The sequence below is a fragment of the Acinonyx jubatus genome, chromosome B1, assembly GCF_027475565.1.
Source record: "Acinonyx jubatus isolate Ajub_Pintada_27869175 chromosome B1, VMU_Ajub_asm_v1.0, whole genome shotgun sequence".
Classification (NCBI taxonomy): domain Eukaryota; kingdom Metazoa; phylum Chordata; class Mammalia; order Carnivora; family Felidae; genus Acinonyx; species Acinonyx jubatus.
Window position 1 is genome coordinate 39,368,663 of NC_069382.1, and position 13,182 is coordinate 39,381,844.

Consider the following 13,182-nt stretch of genomic DNA (forward strand, 5'->3'; position numbering starts at 1 on the left):
ATATCATTCAGTAAAGACCACACATAAATAAATAAGGGACACACTTAGATTCCAGTATTTAAATGGGCAAAATACATGGAGAGGCAATTTTTATATGTAAAGACTAGAAGGAGTAAATTGGATAAATAAATAAAAGTAAGTTCAACCTTCGGAGTAATTAAAATATGCAAATTAAAGCAACAGTAATACGTTTTATGATTGGTTAGCAAAAAAGAACAATTTGTAGTGTTTTTACAGGTGCCTAAATTCACAGATTATCGACAACCTTGTGTATTTACAACTGTTTATAAAACTATTTGGCAGGATGTATTACGATCCTAAATGCATTAGGAGAGGAGACTTCTTCCTGCGAGCAGCACTTCCTCTGACACATGAGGAGGGGAGCTGGTAAATTACTGTGTTGCAACCATTGTAATAAAGGCTGGATTGCAGAGTCTTTAGCGGGAGGACAGAGGGAGGTTGATGAGCAGGGTATCTTAATAGTATTAAAATGTTTCTTCATAGATTGTGACAAAAGGTTAGAAAAAGGTGAATTTGGGTAAAAGGTATGTGGAGTTTTTACAACTTTTCCCTAAGTTTCAAATTATTTCAAGGTATTTTTTTTAAAATGCGCCCTTTAAATTATTGAATATTGTATACCTGAAATTAATATAACCCTGTATTGTTAACTATATTGGTATTAAAAATAAAATAAAAACTAAAACTAAATGCCCTCTTAATAATCTGTTTCAGGGAATATTATTTATTAAGCCTAAATATAAGTGATATGAATGAATACATTAATCATGAAACTATTTCCAGTAGGGAAAAGTTGGAAGCAAACTGGAAACGGTTAAATAAATTAAGATACATCCACCTTAAGGGTGTGTCATTTTTCATGATAATCATAAAGGCTGTGAACACTATGGGAAGATGCCTATAATGTTAATTTTTTTTTTAAGAAAGGAGCAGTATGCCTTATTACTTACAAACAAAAGTATATTGATAAAAAATACAAGAAAGGAATATATAAATAGGACAATAGTGGGGGTCTGAGTAATTGTCTATCCCTCCAAGTACATAAACTTGTTATATATTATTCTAACTTTATGCTTTAAAAAAAAAATGTTCTAGAGGCACCTGGGTGGCTCAGTCAGCTGACTGAACATCCGACTCTTGACTTTGGCTCAGGTCATGATCATGGAATCGAGCCCCATTTCAGGCTCCGGGGCTGAGCATGGAGCCTGCTTAAGATTTTCTCTCTCTCTCTCTCTCTCTCTCTCTTCCTCAGCCCCTCTCCCCTACTCATGCTCGCTCGCTCTCTCTCTCTCTCTCGATCTCTCTCATTAAAAAAAAAAAAAAAAAAAAGGTAAAAAGTGTTCTAAGAAAGGAAGAGGGTGGAGATAAAATGGAAACTTGAGGGTGTCCTCCCAAAGGGAATCCAGAACAACAGGAGGTGTGCTAAAGAGGACAGTGCTCCAGAGAGACTGTGAGCAACAGGAAGAATTTAATCTCAGGAACTAGTGTGTGTGGATTTGACCATATTTGAGAACCAACAGAAACTAGCTGATCCTTATGCAGTAGAAAACTCTCGATTGTCTGTCATGTTCTAGGAACTGCTAAGCAGGATTATCAGGTTCATACAGGGTACTGATTATGGCCAAAGAGTTTAAATAAAATCAGTCATTTTGATGGCCCCTTACTCAGGTTAGTCAGTTGCTGTCCTGGAGATGTTAATCACCACCTGGCTTTGACAAAATGTCAGATTAACTGCCTTTAAATATGCTGCTGTTTTTGGCATTGCAGTTTGCATCCATAAACAATCTAAAGGGTTGGATTTTATTTTTTCTGTGGTTAGACCCTGCTTGATATTTGACTCATTGGTCATTGCTGATTCTGGAGTATTTGAGGGTCGGTAGAGACAAAGCCTATTTTATAGAGATCTTAAAAATCCACCTCACAAATGGTCAAGGGCATTCTGTCAAGTGCTGAGCCCCACCAGAGCCTGAATGAGGCAGGAGATATTACAGGCATTGTACTTTCTTATGATTTTCATTTTTAGGATACTTAAAGTTGAGTCTTTTTTCCTTTAAACTTTCAACAAACCATAAAATGAACTGTGAGTGTTTAGAAAAATAGTTGAGCATGTTGTACTGATTGAGCCAACCAGAAGCCACATTTTTCTTTGTCTTTAACCCATTTATTCTTATACCCTTCTTGACAACATATTGCAAGTATGTTTCCTATTTGTATTTTGTTCATAAGTAAAATTTCTCGATTAAAAAAAAAACAAAAATACTTGAAATCATTGTTGACATTCTGATTTTCAAGTATCTGTACGTGTCATTTGGGAGACATGAGTGACAGTTTAGATCCAATAATATTTATGTTCATTTTATTTTATTTCACTTCACTTTTTACTTTTTTCCTGCACCTCACACTAGCTAAAGTACAAAAACTGCAAGCAGTTTGAGATGGAGGAGAAAACCAGTTTAAAGTCAAGAGGCCTGAGTTCTAGTCCTCAGTCGGCTGTGATTTACGATAGCTCCTTGTGCCCCCGAATCCTCTCAGGATCTGTTATCCTCTGTAAAAAATGACACTGATTAGCTACTCTCAAAGGTCTTCTCCAGCTCCAACATTTATGATGCTGTTATTCTAAGAGAAGGATACGTTATTGCCATTTCATTATGTGATTAAAACAGGTTCATAAATTGCAGTAAGCAGTGTCCTACCTGTGGAATATTTAAAACAAGAACATTCATAGTTTGTAAGGTGCAGAGAGAATAGAAAACATGTCATTGGCTAAAGTTCCACTCAGAACGTAGGTGGAAAAGTATACCAGAACTATATGCTAAATAGAATAATCCTAAAGTAACTGTACCTGAAATCTAAACTATTTTAAAAGCTTTAACAAATGGAGGGGAAGGAATTGGTAATATTATATAGAATTCAGTTTCCTTCTGAGATGAGCCAATTTACATTGGTTGAACGCAGATTTTGTGTCTCGCCTTCAGATCTGTGGACCTCTGTTTTTACTGTTAAATCTTTGTGCTCCGGCAGGTGGGGTCCGTGGTGGCCGTGGGCTGGATCCGCTCCCGGAAAGCCGTGGACTGGCGCCTCTTCCGGAACATCTTTGTGGCCTGGTTTGTGACTGTCCCCGTGGCCGGGTTGTTCAGTGCTGCTATCATGGCTCTTCTCATGTACGGGATTCTTCCATATGTGTGATTTGTCTTCTTCCGCCCAGTACACAAGGGAGGGTCTGGTGTGGGTATATGTGGGTGGCGTGTTACACGCACGCTGCCTGCGCACGGGCTGTCTCCCAGCCAGCTTGTCCGTGGCCCTTTCATATGGTTCCAAACCACACTGTTCACCTACACTGTAGAGAGTCATCCTCCAGAGCTAACTTAACTACTGTACATAATCATGTGCATTAAACTGGTATCGTGGTGACATAACGTGGTGCAGTTACTTAAATATATATTGTATACATAGAATAGATAGCATTATTTCAAACATACTCGAAATGGGAGTGGAGAAATATTGTCTAGAATTCAATATTCAACAAATCTTTGTACGGAATGATTTCAGTGGCAAATTTTAAGGACCTTTTAAAAGGAAAGTGTAGATTGGAAAGTGCTATTTTTCCCATTGAATATACTGTAAGATAAGTGTGAATCGGGTTGGATGCACATTTGGGAAGATGTACGTCCGGGGGTGTGCTCTTGAGTAATACTGGGGTAGGAGTTCACAAGTGCTTTCACTGAGGAATTTGTTCATATACTGTGTATTGATTATGTAATATATAATAATTGCCTCTGTAAATACTTAAAACGGTAATTTTTTAATGGTGTGCTTCCCATATACTTTTTTGATCAGAGAATTTTGGAAAGTACCAAAGAAGCAGGGGAATAGTTTGCCAGTATTATATTTTCATACTGTCTTTCTCCCCTTCCCATGAATCCTACTGTTAACCTAGGCTGTAGCGAGACCGCCTCGCCCCGGCCTGCCCCCTAGCAGGGCGGAGGCCGAAGCACCAGCCCCCTGTCACGTGCTCGTTACGCGCATCCTACTTTCTGTCCCCCGCCCCCACTGCCACCACTCGCTAGTTACTGGTGAGCCCTGCAGTGGCCCGTCGTCGTGGTCGTCGTCGTCGTCATCGTGTAGAGAATGTACATACGTGAGGCTGCCCGATCAAGCACCACACACCAAGTCCAGTTTAAATTTTCACCCGTACCCTCCCCTGCAGCCTAAAAAAGCAAATTCTTAAAACACTAAGGCGAGTGAGTTGACATTCAGGAGGGGGTAGAGTTGAAATATCAGACAATACACTGGATTTGAGGATTTCCTTGAGGCCTTTACTAAGCTGAACATCTTGAGGCTCTACTGTAGTCCCACTGGGTTCTGTCCTGAAAGCGGGAGGGAGGGAGTGTGAGTGATGCTGGAGCCTGAAACCGTGGAAATGCTGCTAAAATTTTTATATTGACAAACGTTTTCTTGGTACTTCATTGTGATTTTTCATTAATCAACCATATTAAATTTATAATAAAAAATGCCCTTCAAAAGGTTGCCTCTGAAGTCTTTTTCTAATTATTCAATGTTTTTTCAGTTTCCACAAAAATAAAAGCTATGTAATTTTACTTCTACTTTTCAAATAACTGTATTTTACGACTGTTACGTGTTTGTGCAAAAAATATACGTGCTGGGCGCCTGGGTGGCTCAGTCGGTTAAGCTTAAGGCTAAGCATCTGACTTCTGCTCAGGTCATGATCTCACAGTTTTGGGGGACACCTGGGAACCTGGAGCCTGCTTGGGATCTGTATCTCCCTCTCTCTGCCCCTCCCCTGCTCACGCTCTCTCAAAAATAAACATTTTTAAAAAATTAAAATATATATGTGTAAGAAAAGGAAAAAATGAGTCACACAACCCAGCATCCTGAAATGCCCACTGTTAGCACGCATGCACACGCACTCCACACACGTGTGCATGCGCACCCCGTCCCCCCCCCCCCCCCCCTTGATCCTTCAGCAATTTGACGGGAGGGTTTGTCCCGGGATGGGATTTTATTAAAGGCTGTATCACACTTCTGCGTTCAGCCTTGCCCCCTCGACTCTGGAGTCAGCCAGCCTCCTGAGGGGAGGCGGGGCGGGGGTTCACATGTTCAGCGCTAAGGACCTAGCAGAAAAAGGCGCACCCTCTTCTCGGCTCAAGCAGCCCCAAACAAAAGCAAACCTTTGAGCTGAAGCAAACTCCGGCCTCCGCGCAGGGGCCGCCTGCCCCGTCGCCTTCTGGAGCCAGGCAGGTAACAGGCGAGGAAAGCTGACCAGGTGTAAAAAGTTCATCTCCACAGAGAAATTTGCTTTCCGTGATTTTTCAAATGGCATTCTAGGCCTTTCAATTTCACCCTCTTCTAATAAAGCTTTATCAGATTGAAGAAGTTCTATTTCCTCCTAAATTTAAAGAAGAAACAGTCACAGCACAACAGCGCCAGCTGGCAAGCTGCGGTCCAGGGCCCTGGGCCCCAGCGCAGCCCCGGCAGCCAGGGCAGCAGGGACAGAGGCCCAGGAAACGAAGTGGGACAAAGGTCACATGCACACTGAGCCTCCGAATGACTAAGCATGCAGCTCTGTCACCGGCGCACCCCCGCGCAGCCCGTTACCTGACAGAGGGGGCCACTCCCTCCCCTCCCCACGAGGGTACCCGAGGTCCGGCCGAGGATGGGTCACTTCGGAGGGGGAGGGACGCCGGTAAGGGGCTTCCCCGCCCCGGGCCACCTGGAGTCCTTCCTCTGACGTCATCGTAATCAGCCTCTCTCTAAAAATGCAAACACTTCTCTGAGGAGGGGAACTCCGACGACCCTGGCAACTGATTTTGTCACCAGATCACACCCTCTGCTGTCTGGGGCGGAGAGGGGCGCCCTTGGAGACCCTGGCTTCCGTGTGTCCCCGCTCCTCTGGGAGGTTCACAACGTGCACGGAGCGCGGGCTGTCCACGGGAGCTTGAGTTCCCCAGACAGCCTTTTTATTCCTTCATTTTCTGCCTTTCCAAAAGGACTGAACTTTTGAGCAAATATGTAAACACATTCATTCGTTTTTAACATTTTTTTTAAAAAGTCCTGTCCCCTCAGAATAAGCTGCAGAAAAAAAAAAAAAATCCATCATTCTGAAAATGGAATGTAAAATTAGGCCTCAGTGAATTTATTCAATTACAAATATTCAATTACCGTGCAAAGAGCACCCAAGGATGATGCAGTGTGTTCTGAGTCCTCAGATGAGGTTCAGCCTCACCCTGTGGTTGACCTCGAAGTGCTCCTGCCAAGGTGGTTCCTGGCATCAGGGAGCACCGGGCCCTGCCAGTTCCAGTTTCCTCCCTGGGGACCCTAAGGCCTCCTGTGGGGCTGTAAGGAGTTCTGGGGGACAGTGTGATGAAGGGGGCCACTCCAGGCCTGGCTCAGAATAGGGCTCCATGAACAAGTGTGTGTGTTTGCCTTCCCTTGTGGTTATTCACTGAACACTTTTTGTGGATGCCTCCCCTCAGGTGGGCTGCTTGGAGGAAAACATTAAATTAGATGGAGAAAATGAATAGCAAAGAAGCCACAGTTGAACAAAACAGCCAGAGACCAAAAGAAACGGGACGATGGGTTCTCTGCGTGCTTGGTGAGGGAAGAAAAAGATTGGGGGGACCTGTAGGATACGGTTGAATTCTCATGAAGAAGACAGGGAGTCCTGTCTTTGGATCGTCACCTTCTTAAATATTTTCATAGCACTTCACCCTTTATTATTAAGAAGACAACAAAACAACCCTGAAGCATGCTATGAAAAAAAGGGGAAAGTCACCTACACTCCATCACCCCATGACACTGAAACACCAGTCTTTGGAACACCTGGAGCTGGCCAGGCACTGGAGAAACTAAGGCACAGAATGAGGAAAAGGTCCAGGCAGCCAAATGGTAAGAGGACCAGGCTTCCCCACTGGCCTCTTCCTCTGAGCAGCTGTCAGACTGTGTCCACAACTGTGGCCTCTAGAAAAAGGAGGATAGTGCCGTAGGGCTGGGAGGAGGGTGTCCGGAAGGAACACAGCCAGGTGACTAAGAACTTGAAGGAAGCCTAGGAAGAAAAGGCGAGAGGCTTATTCTGACTGTTTTTATAAAGGAAATAGGAATTCAATCTGATTTAAAGTAAGGATTTTCAGACTCGACAAGTGTGATTGATCATCTGGTCTCCATCTGGACAGGCCAGAACAAATTGAGAACCTAACAGAGCAAGAGGGCTTTGGGTTACAGTAGGATGGCCAATTCTCTTGCCTTACCCGAAGCCTTGACATTTGGTTAAAGCAAGCCCTGAATGTAGACATTCCAAAGTATGAGTCCGTATGGTGCTAGGAAGGGAGTGAGGTCAAAAGGAAGGACCTGCAGGACAGAAGGCCCGGACTCCACAGCTGGGCCATTATCGCCTCTAAGCAGCAACAACAGCGACACCCAGTGGGGTCCAGTGTAATTGCAATAGTGACCATCTTGCCAGAACCTTTTAAAAATTGCAGGTGAAGTCACCTCACAGAATAATTGTATCATAACTCAAAGAGTTGCTAGAAATATCAGTATCTATTTCTTTGATGGCCACAGAAAAAATATGAGTATTTGCCAAAGGGAACCTCAGTCTGTACAGTCAGTATGCAGAAATCCCCATGACTTGGCAGACAAAACCAGGCCCACCTGCCCAAGGGCTCATTTTCATCCATTCAGTAAACATCCATTGGATGTTTATCACGTGCCAGGTATTGGCCTGGCCACTGGAGGTCAGAAGACAAAAAGGCTTCTAAGCGTTCACAGGCAGGAGGGGAGGTGGGCAAAACAAAACTGCATGACAGTGTGGTATAACCCTTGGGGAAGCTTTCATGGAAGAGGCAGCGATTTGGCTGAAAGTCCAGGAACAAAGTGGACCGTGATGGCATTGTTCAGTTTGAGAATCGGTGAGTTTTAGATGCCTGCAGACTATCTGAGAAGAGGGTCTGGCAGGCAGCTTGCAGGAAAGGCTTGGAGGTGGGCAGGAGGGCCTTCTTAGATGGCGCTAACTTTGGGAAGAGCTTTAGAGGGCAGCTGTCAGGAAAATGGGCCAGTGATGTGCAAGGGCTGAATGCAGTGGATGTGTGAGGATCACTAGGAGCTGTGTCGAAGCACATACCCCACTCACCCCAACCCCTCAAGGTTTGGATGTGTTTCCTTGGCAGACAAGCCCAATCTCTGGGAGGAGGTGGGGATTGGCTATGATTAAAAGCACACATACCATGAATGCTGTGCTCCCTTCTCAGTGTCTCCTTCACAGGACTGGCCCACCTTCAGCATCACACTCTGGCCTCTCTTTACCCTTATGTTCCCTCCGCCAGGGGCAAGGGAGTGCATATGGATGGTGTATTTGGGAAGAATGAACTGGGCACGTTGGAGTTAGTTCCTCTCACCTTCCTCTTGGAAGCACAAGAACCCCCTCCTCCATTCCACCTGGAGGAGGACTGCCCTGTCAACTGGGGAGGACTGCAGGGGAGGGGGAGGACTGCCCTGTCAACTAGCCTTCATCTAAAGATACAGCCTTTGGCTTGTATCTGTTGACACCTTGTCCTAATTTACAATTTATTTGAAACCTGAGTGAGGAGGTATGCTGCTGTCATCAGACCACCTTCATTCTGAGAAGGCCCCTGAGGTGTATCAGAACCTCTGAGGACAGGCAGATGGGACCCGGAACAGTTTCTCACCCGTAACCAGGTTCTAGAGTTAGAAAAGGCTGAGGACAGAACCTGAGTGTCAACATTTAAGTGAGAGCAAACGAAAAGAGGGATTTGAGTCTAAAGGAAAACAGGCAGAGAGAACTGAACCCAAGAGTACACAAAGCATGCACAATCAATCCGAGGCTACAGTCTTAAAGGGGGTGGGGGATGGGGGTCCTCCATGTGCAGAAAACACAGCAATCTTCATGCATGTGTAGGTAGGTAGGTAGCACTGTAGGGCAGCCAGAAACCACTTCAGCTTAGAACTCCTCCTGTCCAAGGTTCTAGAACCTGAGGCTTGCCCACATTGGTGGTGAGCTTCCAAGGACATTAACTAAATGAAACTTTGCAACATTGTTGTCTTCCTCTGTTCCTTAAGCAGTGATGCTGAGTATGATGACGCATTAGCAATACATTGTGTTGTCTTCCTGGTCTCTTGCAGAAGTAATATTTAAAATGTGATGTGTAGGAGCACCTGGCTGGCTCAGTCAGTGGAGCATGTGACCCTTGATCTCAAGGTTGTGAGTTTGAGCCCCACGCCACGGTTACTTAAAAGTAAAATCTTTAGGGGTGTCTAGGTGGCTCAGTTAGTTAAGCGTCCAACTCTTGATTCCAGCTCAGGTCATGATCTCACAGTTCATGGGTTTGAGCCCTGCACCCGGCTCTGTGCTGACAGTGCAGAGCCTGCTTGGGATTCTCTCCCTCTCTCTCTCTCTCTGCCTCTAACCACTCGAACACTTGCCCTCGCCCTCTCTCTCAAAATTTTAAATAAAATCTTTAAAAATTAAAAAAAAATGTGATATGTAAACTTTAATCTCTTTAAATGTAATAAAAACCTCATGCTTGTTAGTTTCTTACCATATTCCCATCTATTTAGGTAACTCTCCTAAGGCAGGTAGAAGCCCCTGGTGTTTCTTGCCCTGGCCAATGCCTTGGGGCTCCTTGTCCCCTCAGACTAGGGGGCACCTCAGCTGCTGCGCTGGACACACACTGACCACCTATCAGACACTGCAGCCTGCCACACTGCCACGAGGGCAGGCTGCCTTTTCAAACAGTATTAATTAGAGAAGTATTTCCCTAATTACAGAAATAAGAAATTCACTTTAGAAAAACAGAAATACAGTAAAGCATAAAATCAATAGAAATTATTCGTGATTTAAAAAAAAATTCATGATCCCACCTCCCTGAGATAATGAATATTTTGGGGGTATTTTTCTCCTATATTAACATATACCTTTTAAAAAAATAAAATTGAGATTAGTTTTTTACTTTGCTTTTTTCTATTTAATATGTTGTGAACAATCCTCAATGGTTCTTATTCTTCAAAAACATGATTTTTAATGGCTGAATAATGTGCCACTTGATGAATACACATACCATCATTTAATCATTCCCCTACTGTTCCCCATGTGGAACATTTGTTCTATGATAATGAGTACCTCTAATGATTTCCTTAAGGCAAATTCCTGAGTGGAGTCACTGGAGCAAAGAATCTGCTGACATTAAATACATACAAACCAGAATGTCCCTTCTCTATTCCCAGGTACAAAGCTCACAGGCTGTGGAAAAGGCCAAAATAAGTTACCTTGAGAGTAAGGCTCAAAAGGAAACACTGAGGCAACATAGTGTCCTGAATGAATCAATTTAAAAATTCAATAAAATGAAATAAATGATTGCCTTAGGGGTACCAGGCTAATTGAGAAAGGGGAGGAAGACCTGGGAAGATGAGGAGGAGAAAGCTGGTGGGCGGCGGGAGGGGAAAGAGGTGCATGTGTGCATTTTACGGGGGACAGAGGGAGCTACTGAGAATTCCCACCATGAGAAACCACAATGAACTGCACCATCCTAGAAACACCTCTCATGGCTTTCTCTCCTGGACTACTGGACTCCCAAGATGTTTGCAGTCACTGTTATGAAGATTAACAAGATTAAGTCATATAAGGTAACCACCACAGTACCTGGCACATACACTTGAGAAGGGTGCTTTTCTTTCTGCTACAAGTTAATGACCCTTACAACAATGAAGGGACTTAGAACACAGCCTAGCAAACCACAGGATTCAGTAAAACTACTGAATAAAGGCTGAAATTTAAAACACCCATGTTCATATCTGGATTAATGTATCAATACACAAAACTTGGCTCCTTAGTTCTGCAATAATGGATCATTTAAAAGGGACAGATAGCACAAGATTGGAAAAAAACACAACCCTACAGCAATCTCCTTCCCACCTAACTCTAGCCATAAATATAACTAACTTTATCAGATAACTAAGGTATTAATTAGGGGTACATCTCATTAGTGTTTCCCTGAATCTCCTTATGCCCCCTTCCTCCCACTTCCATCCCCCACCCGTAACCACACTAGAATGAAGACAAATCCCCCAGAGCTACGTTAACCCACGGCAGTTAGCTCCCGCTCCACTCCGTACCACAAAGGAGTTTCCGTGTGCAACAGCAGCCAGCCCACCTCAGCATCCCACCAGCACTCACACTGCATGGAAGGTCCTGCCAGGGTCAGACAGATGTCAATAGGACAGAACGAACTTGTGTACCCCTCTTCCTTTCCCGTGGTACTTTATTTCCTGTAATGGGTCATTTGAGCCACAAAGATCATGAGAAAATCAAATTATATCATGTGGCTGGTAGATATTTTCCAACATAAGAGGTGGTGGTTGGAATCTGGGTGCTAGAAAAGATGATCTTTGGTGGTGGTGGGGAAAATACCTTGTAGCACTAATATTTTTCAAAAAGCAACAGTGTCTAGTGGTTGTTAAGATGACTCATTTGGAAACTGAGCAAGAAATCTAACAGGCAAATCAGAGAATTATAAATGATCAGTAAATACGTGAAAACAGCTCCATCTCACTGGCAATTAGGGAAATACAAATTAAGACACCATTTTTCACTTCTAAAACTGGTAAAAATTTTAAAGTTTGATGACATTCAATGCTACTGAGGATGTGGAGAAATGGGCACTCTTAACCACCACGGGTAGAAACAGAAATTGATATAAAATTTTTGAAGGACAATTTTATACTACCTATCAAATGTACATGTCCTATGACTTAGCAATCTCTCTTCTAGAAACCTATCCTATAGAACTGCACTAAAGAACAGCCATGAGTCACAGGTGGCTATTTAAATTTGATAAAAATGAAATAGAATTAAAAACTGAGTTCTTCTGGGGCACCTGGCTGGCTCAGTTGGTAGACCTACAACTCTTGATCTTGGGGTTGTGAGTTTAAGCCCTATGTTGGGCAAGAGATGTCTTAAAATTAAAAAAAAAAAAAATCTTAAAAACAATTTTTTTTTTGACAGAGAGAGAAAGGGCACAAGTGTGTGAGAGGCAGAGAGAGAGAGAGGGAGAGAGGGGGGAGGGAGAGAGAGGGGGAGAGAGAGAGAGAGAGAGAGAGAGAGAGAGAGAGAGAGAGAGAGAAGCCGGGCTCACCTGAGGTTCGTGTTTTACCCGAAGAGGGGATTGAGCTCACCTGATGTGGGACTTGAACTCACAAACAGTGAGATAAGACTTGAGCCAAAGTCAGATGCTTAACTACTGAACCACCAGGTACCCCCTACAATTTTTTTATTTTTTTCTAATTGAGTTCTGAAGTGCCTGGGTGGCTCGGCCAGTTAAGTGTCTGACCCTTGGTTTTGGCTCAGGTCATGGTGTCAACAGTTCTTGAGTTCAAGCCCCACGTCTGGCTCCATGCTGTTAGTGCAGAGCCTGCTTGGGATTCTCTCTCTCCCTCTCTCTCTGGCCCTCTCCTGCTCACTCACTCAAAAAAAAAAAAAAAAAACCTTAAAAAAAAAAATTAAAAAATTGAGTTCTTCCACTGACCTAGTTACATTTCAAGTGCTCAACAGCTACATGTGTCTAATGACTACCATACGAGACAAGGCAGACACATCATTTTCATCATCACAGAAAGATCTATTGGGTAGTGCTATGGAAATATTTATAGAAGTAGACACAAAGATATTCAATGCAGCATTATTTATAAAGCAAAAAACTCAATACAGTAAAAAGGAGAATAGTTCAATAATATCACATTTATAGTCAAGTATAATAAAAAACATAAGACAGATCTATATGAACAAACATAAAAAGAACTCTGATATGTTAAATTTAAAAGTATATTGTGGGGCGCCTGGCTGGCTCAGTTGGTTGGAACATACTGACTCTCGATCTTAGGGTTCTAAGTTCAAGCCCCACATCACATGCAGAGATTACTTAAAAATAAATAAACAATAAATAAAGTATATTGCAAAACAAGATGTGGATTTTAATATTATATACATATATTTATGTAATCTCTAAAGACACTGAAAAGTATCTGCAAAGATATACATCGAACTGTTAGAAGTCGTAGAAGAAAGAGGGACTGGAGAGAGGAATGCAAATTTTCACTTTTAATGTCTAAGCTGAGTGAATTTGTTGCAACCAGCAT

At 43.1% G+C, this 13,182-nt stretch overlaps 1 protein-coding gene across 13 annotated transcripts in view; it reads left to right on the top strand.

Moving 5' to 3' along the window:
- Positions 1–4,545, top strand: part of SLC20A2 (solute carrier family 20 member 2) — a 107,109-nt gene extending 102,564 nt beyond the window's left edge. For all 13 annotated transcript variants that reach the window (XM_027071496.2, XM_053216520.1, XM_027071491.2 and 10 more), the window contains one exon: positions 3,040–4,545. In XM_027071496.2, coding sequence (XP_026927297.1) covers positions 3,040–3,204 — 165 coding nt within the window. In that variant the 3' untranslated portion in view covers positions 3,205–4,545. The remainder of the gene's footprint in view (positions 1–3,039) is intronic.
- Positions 4,546–13,182: the final 8,637 nt, after the last annotated feature.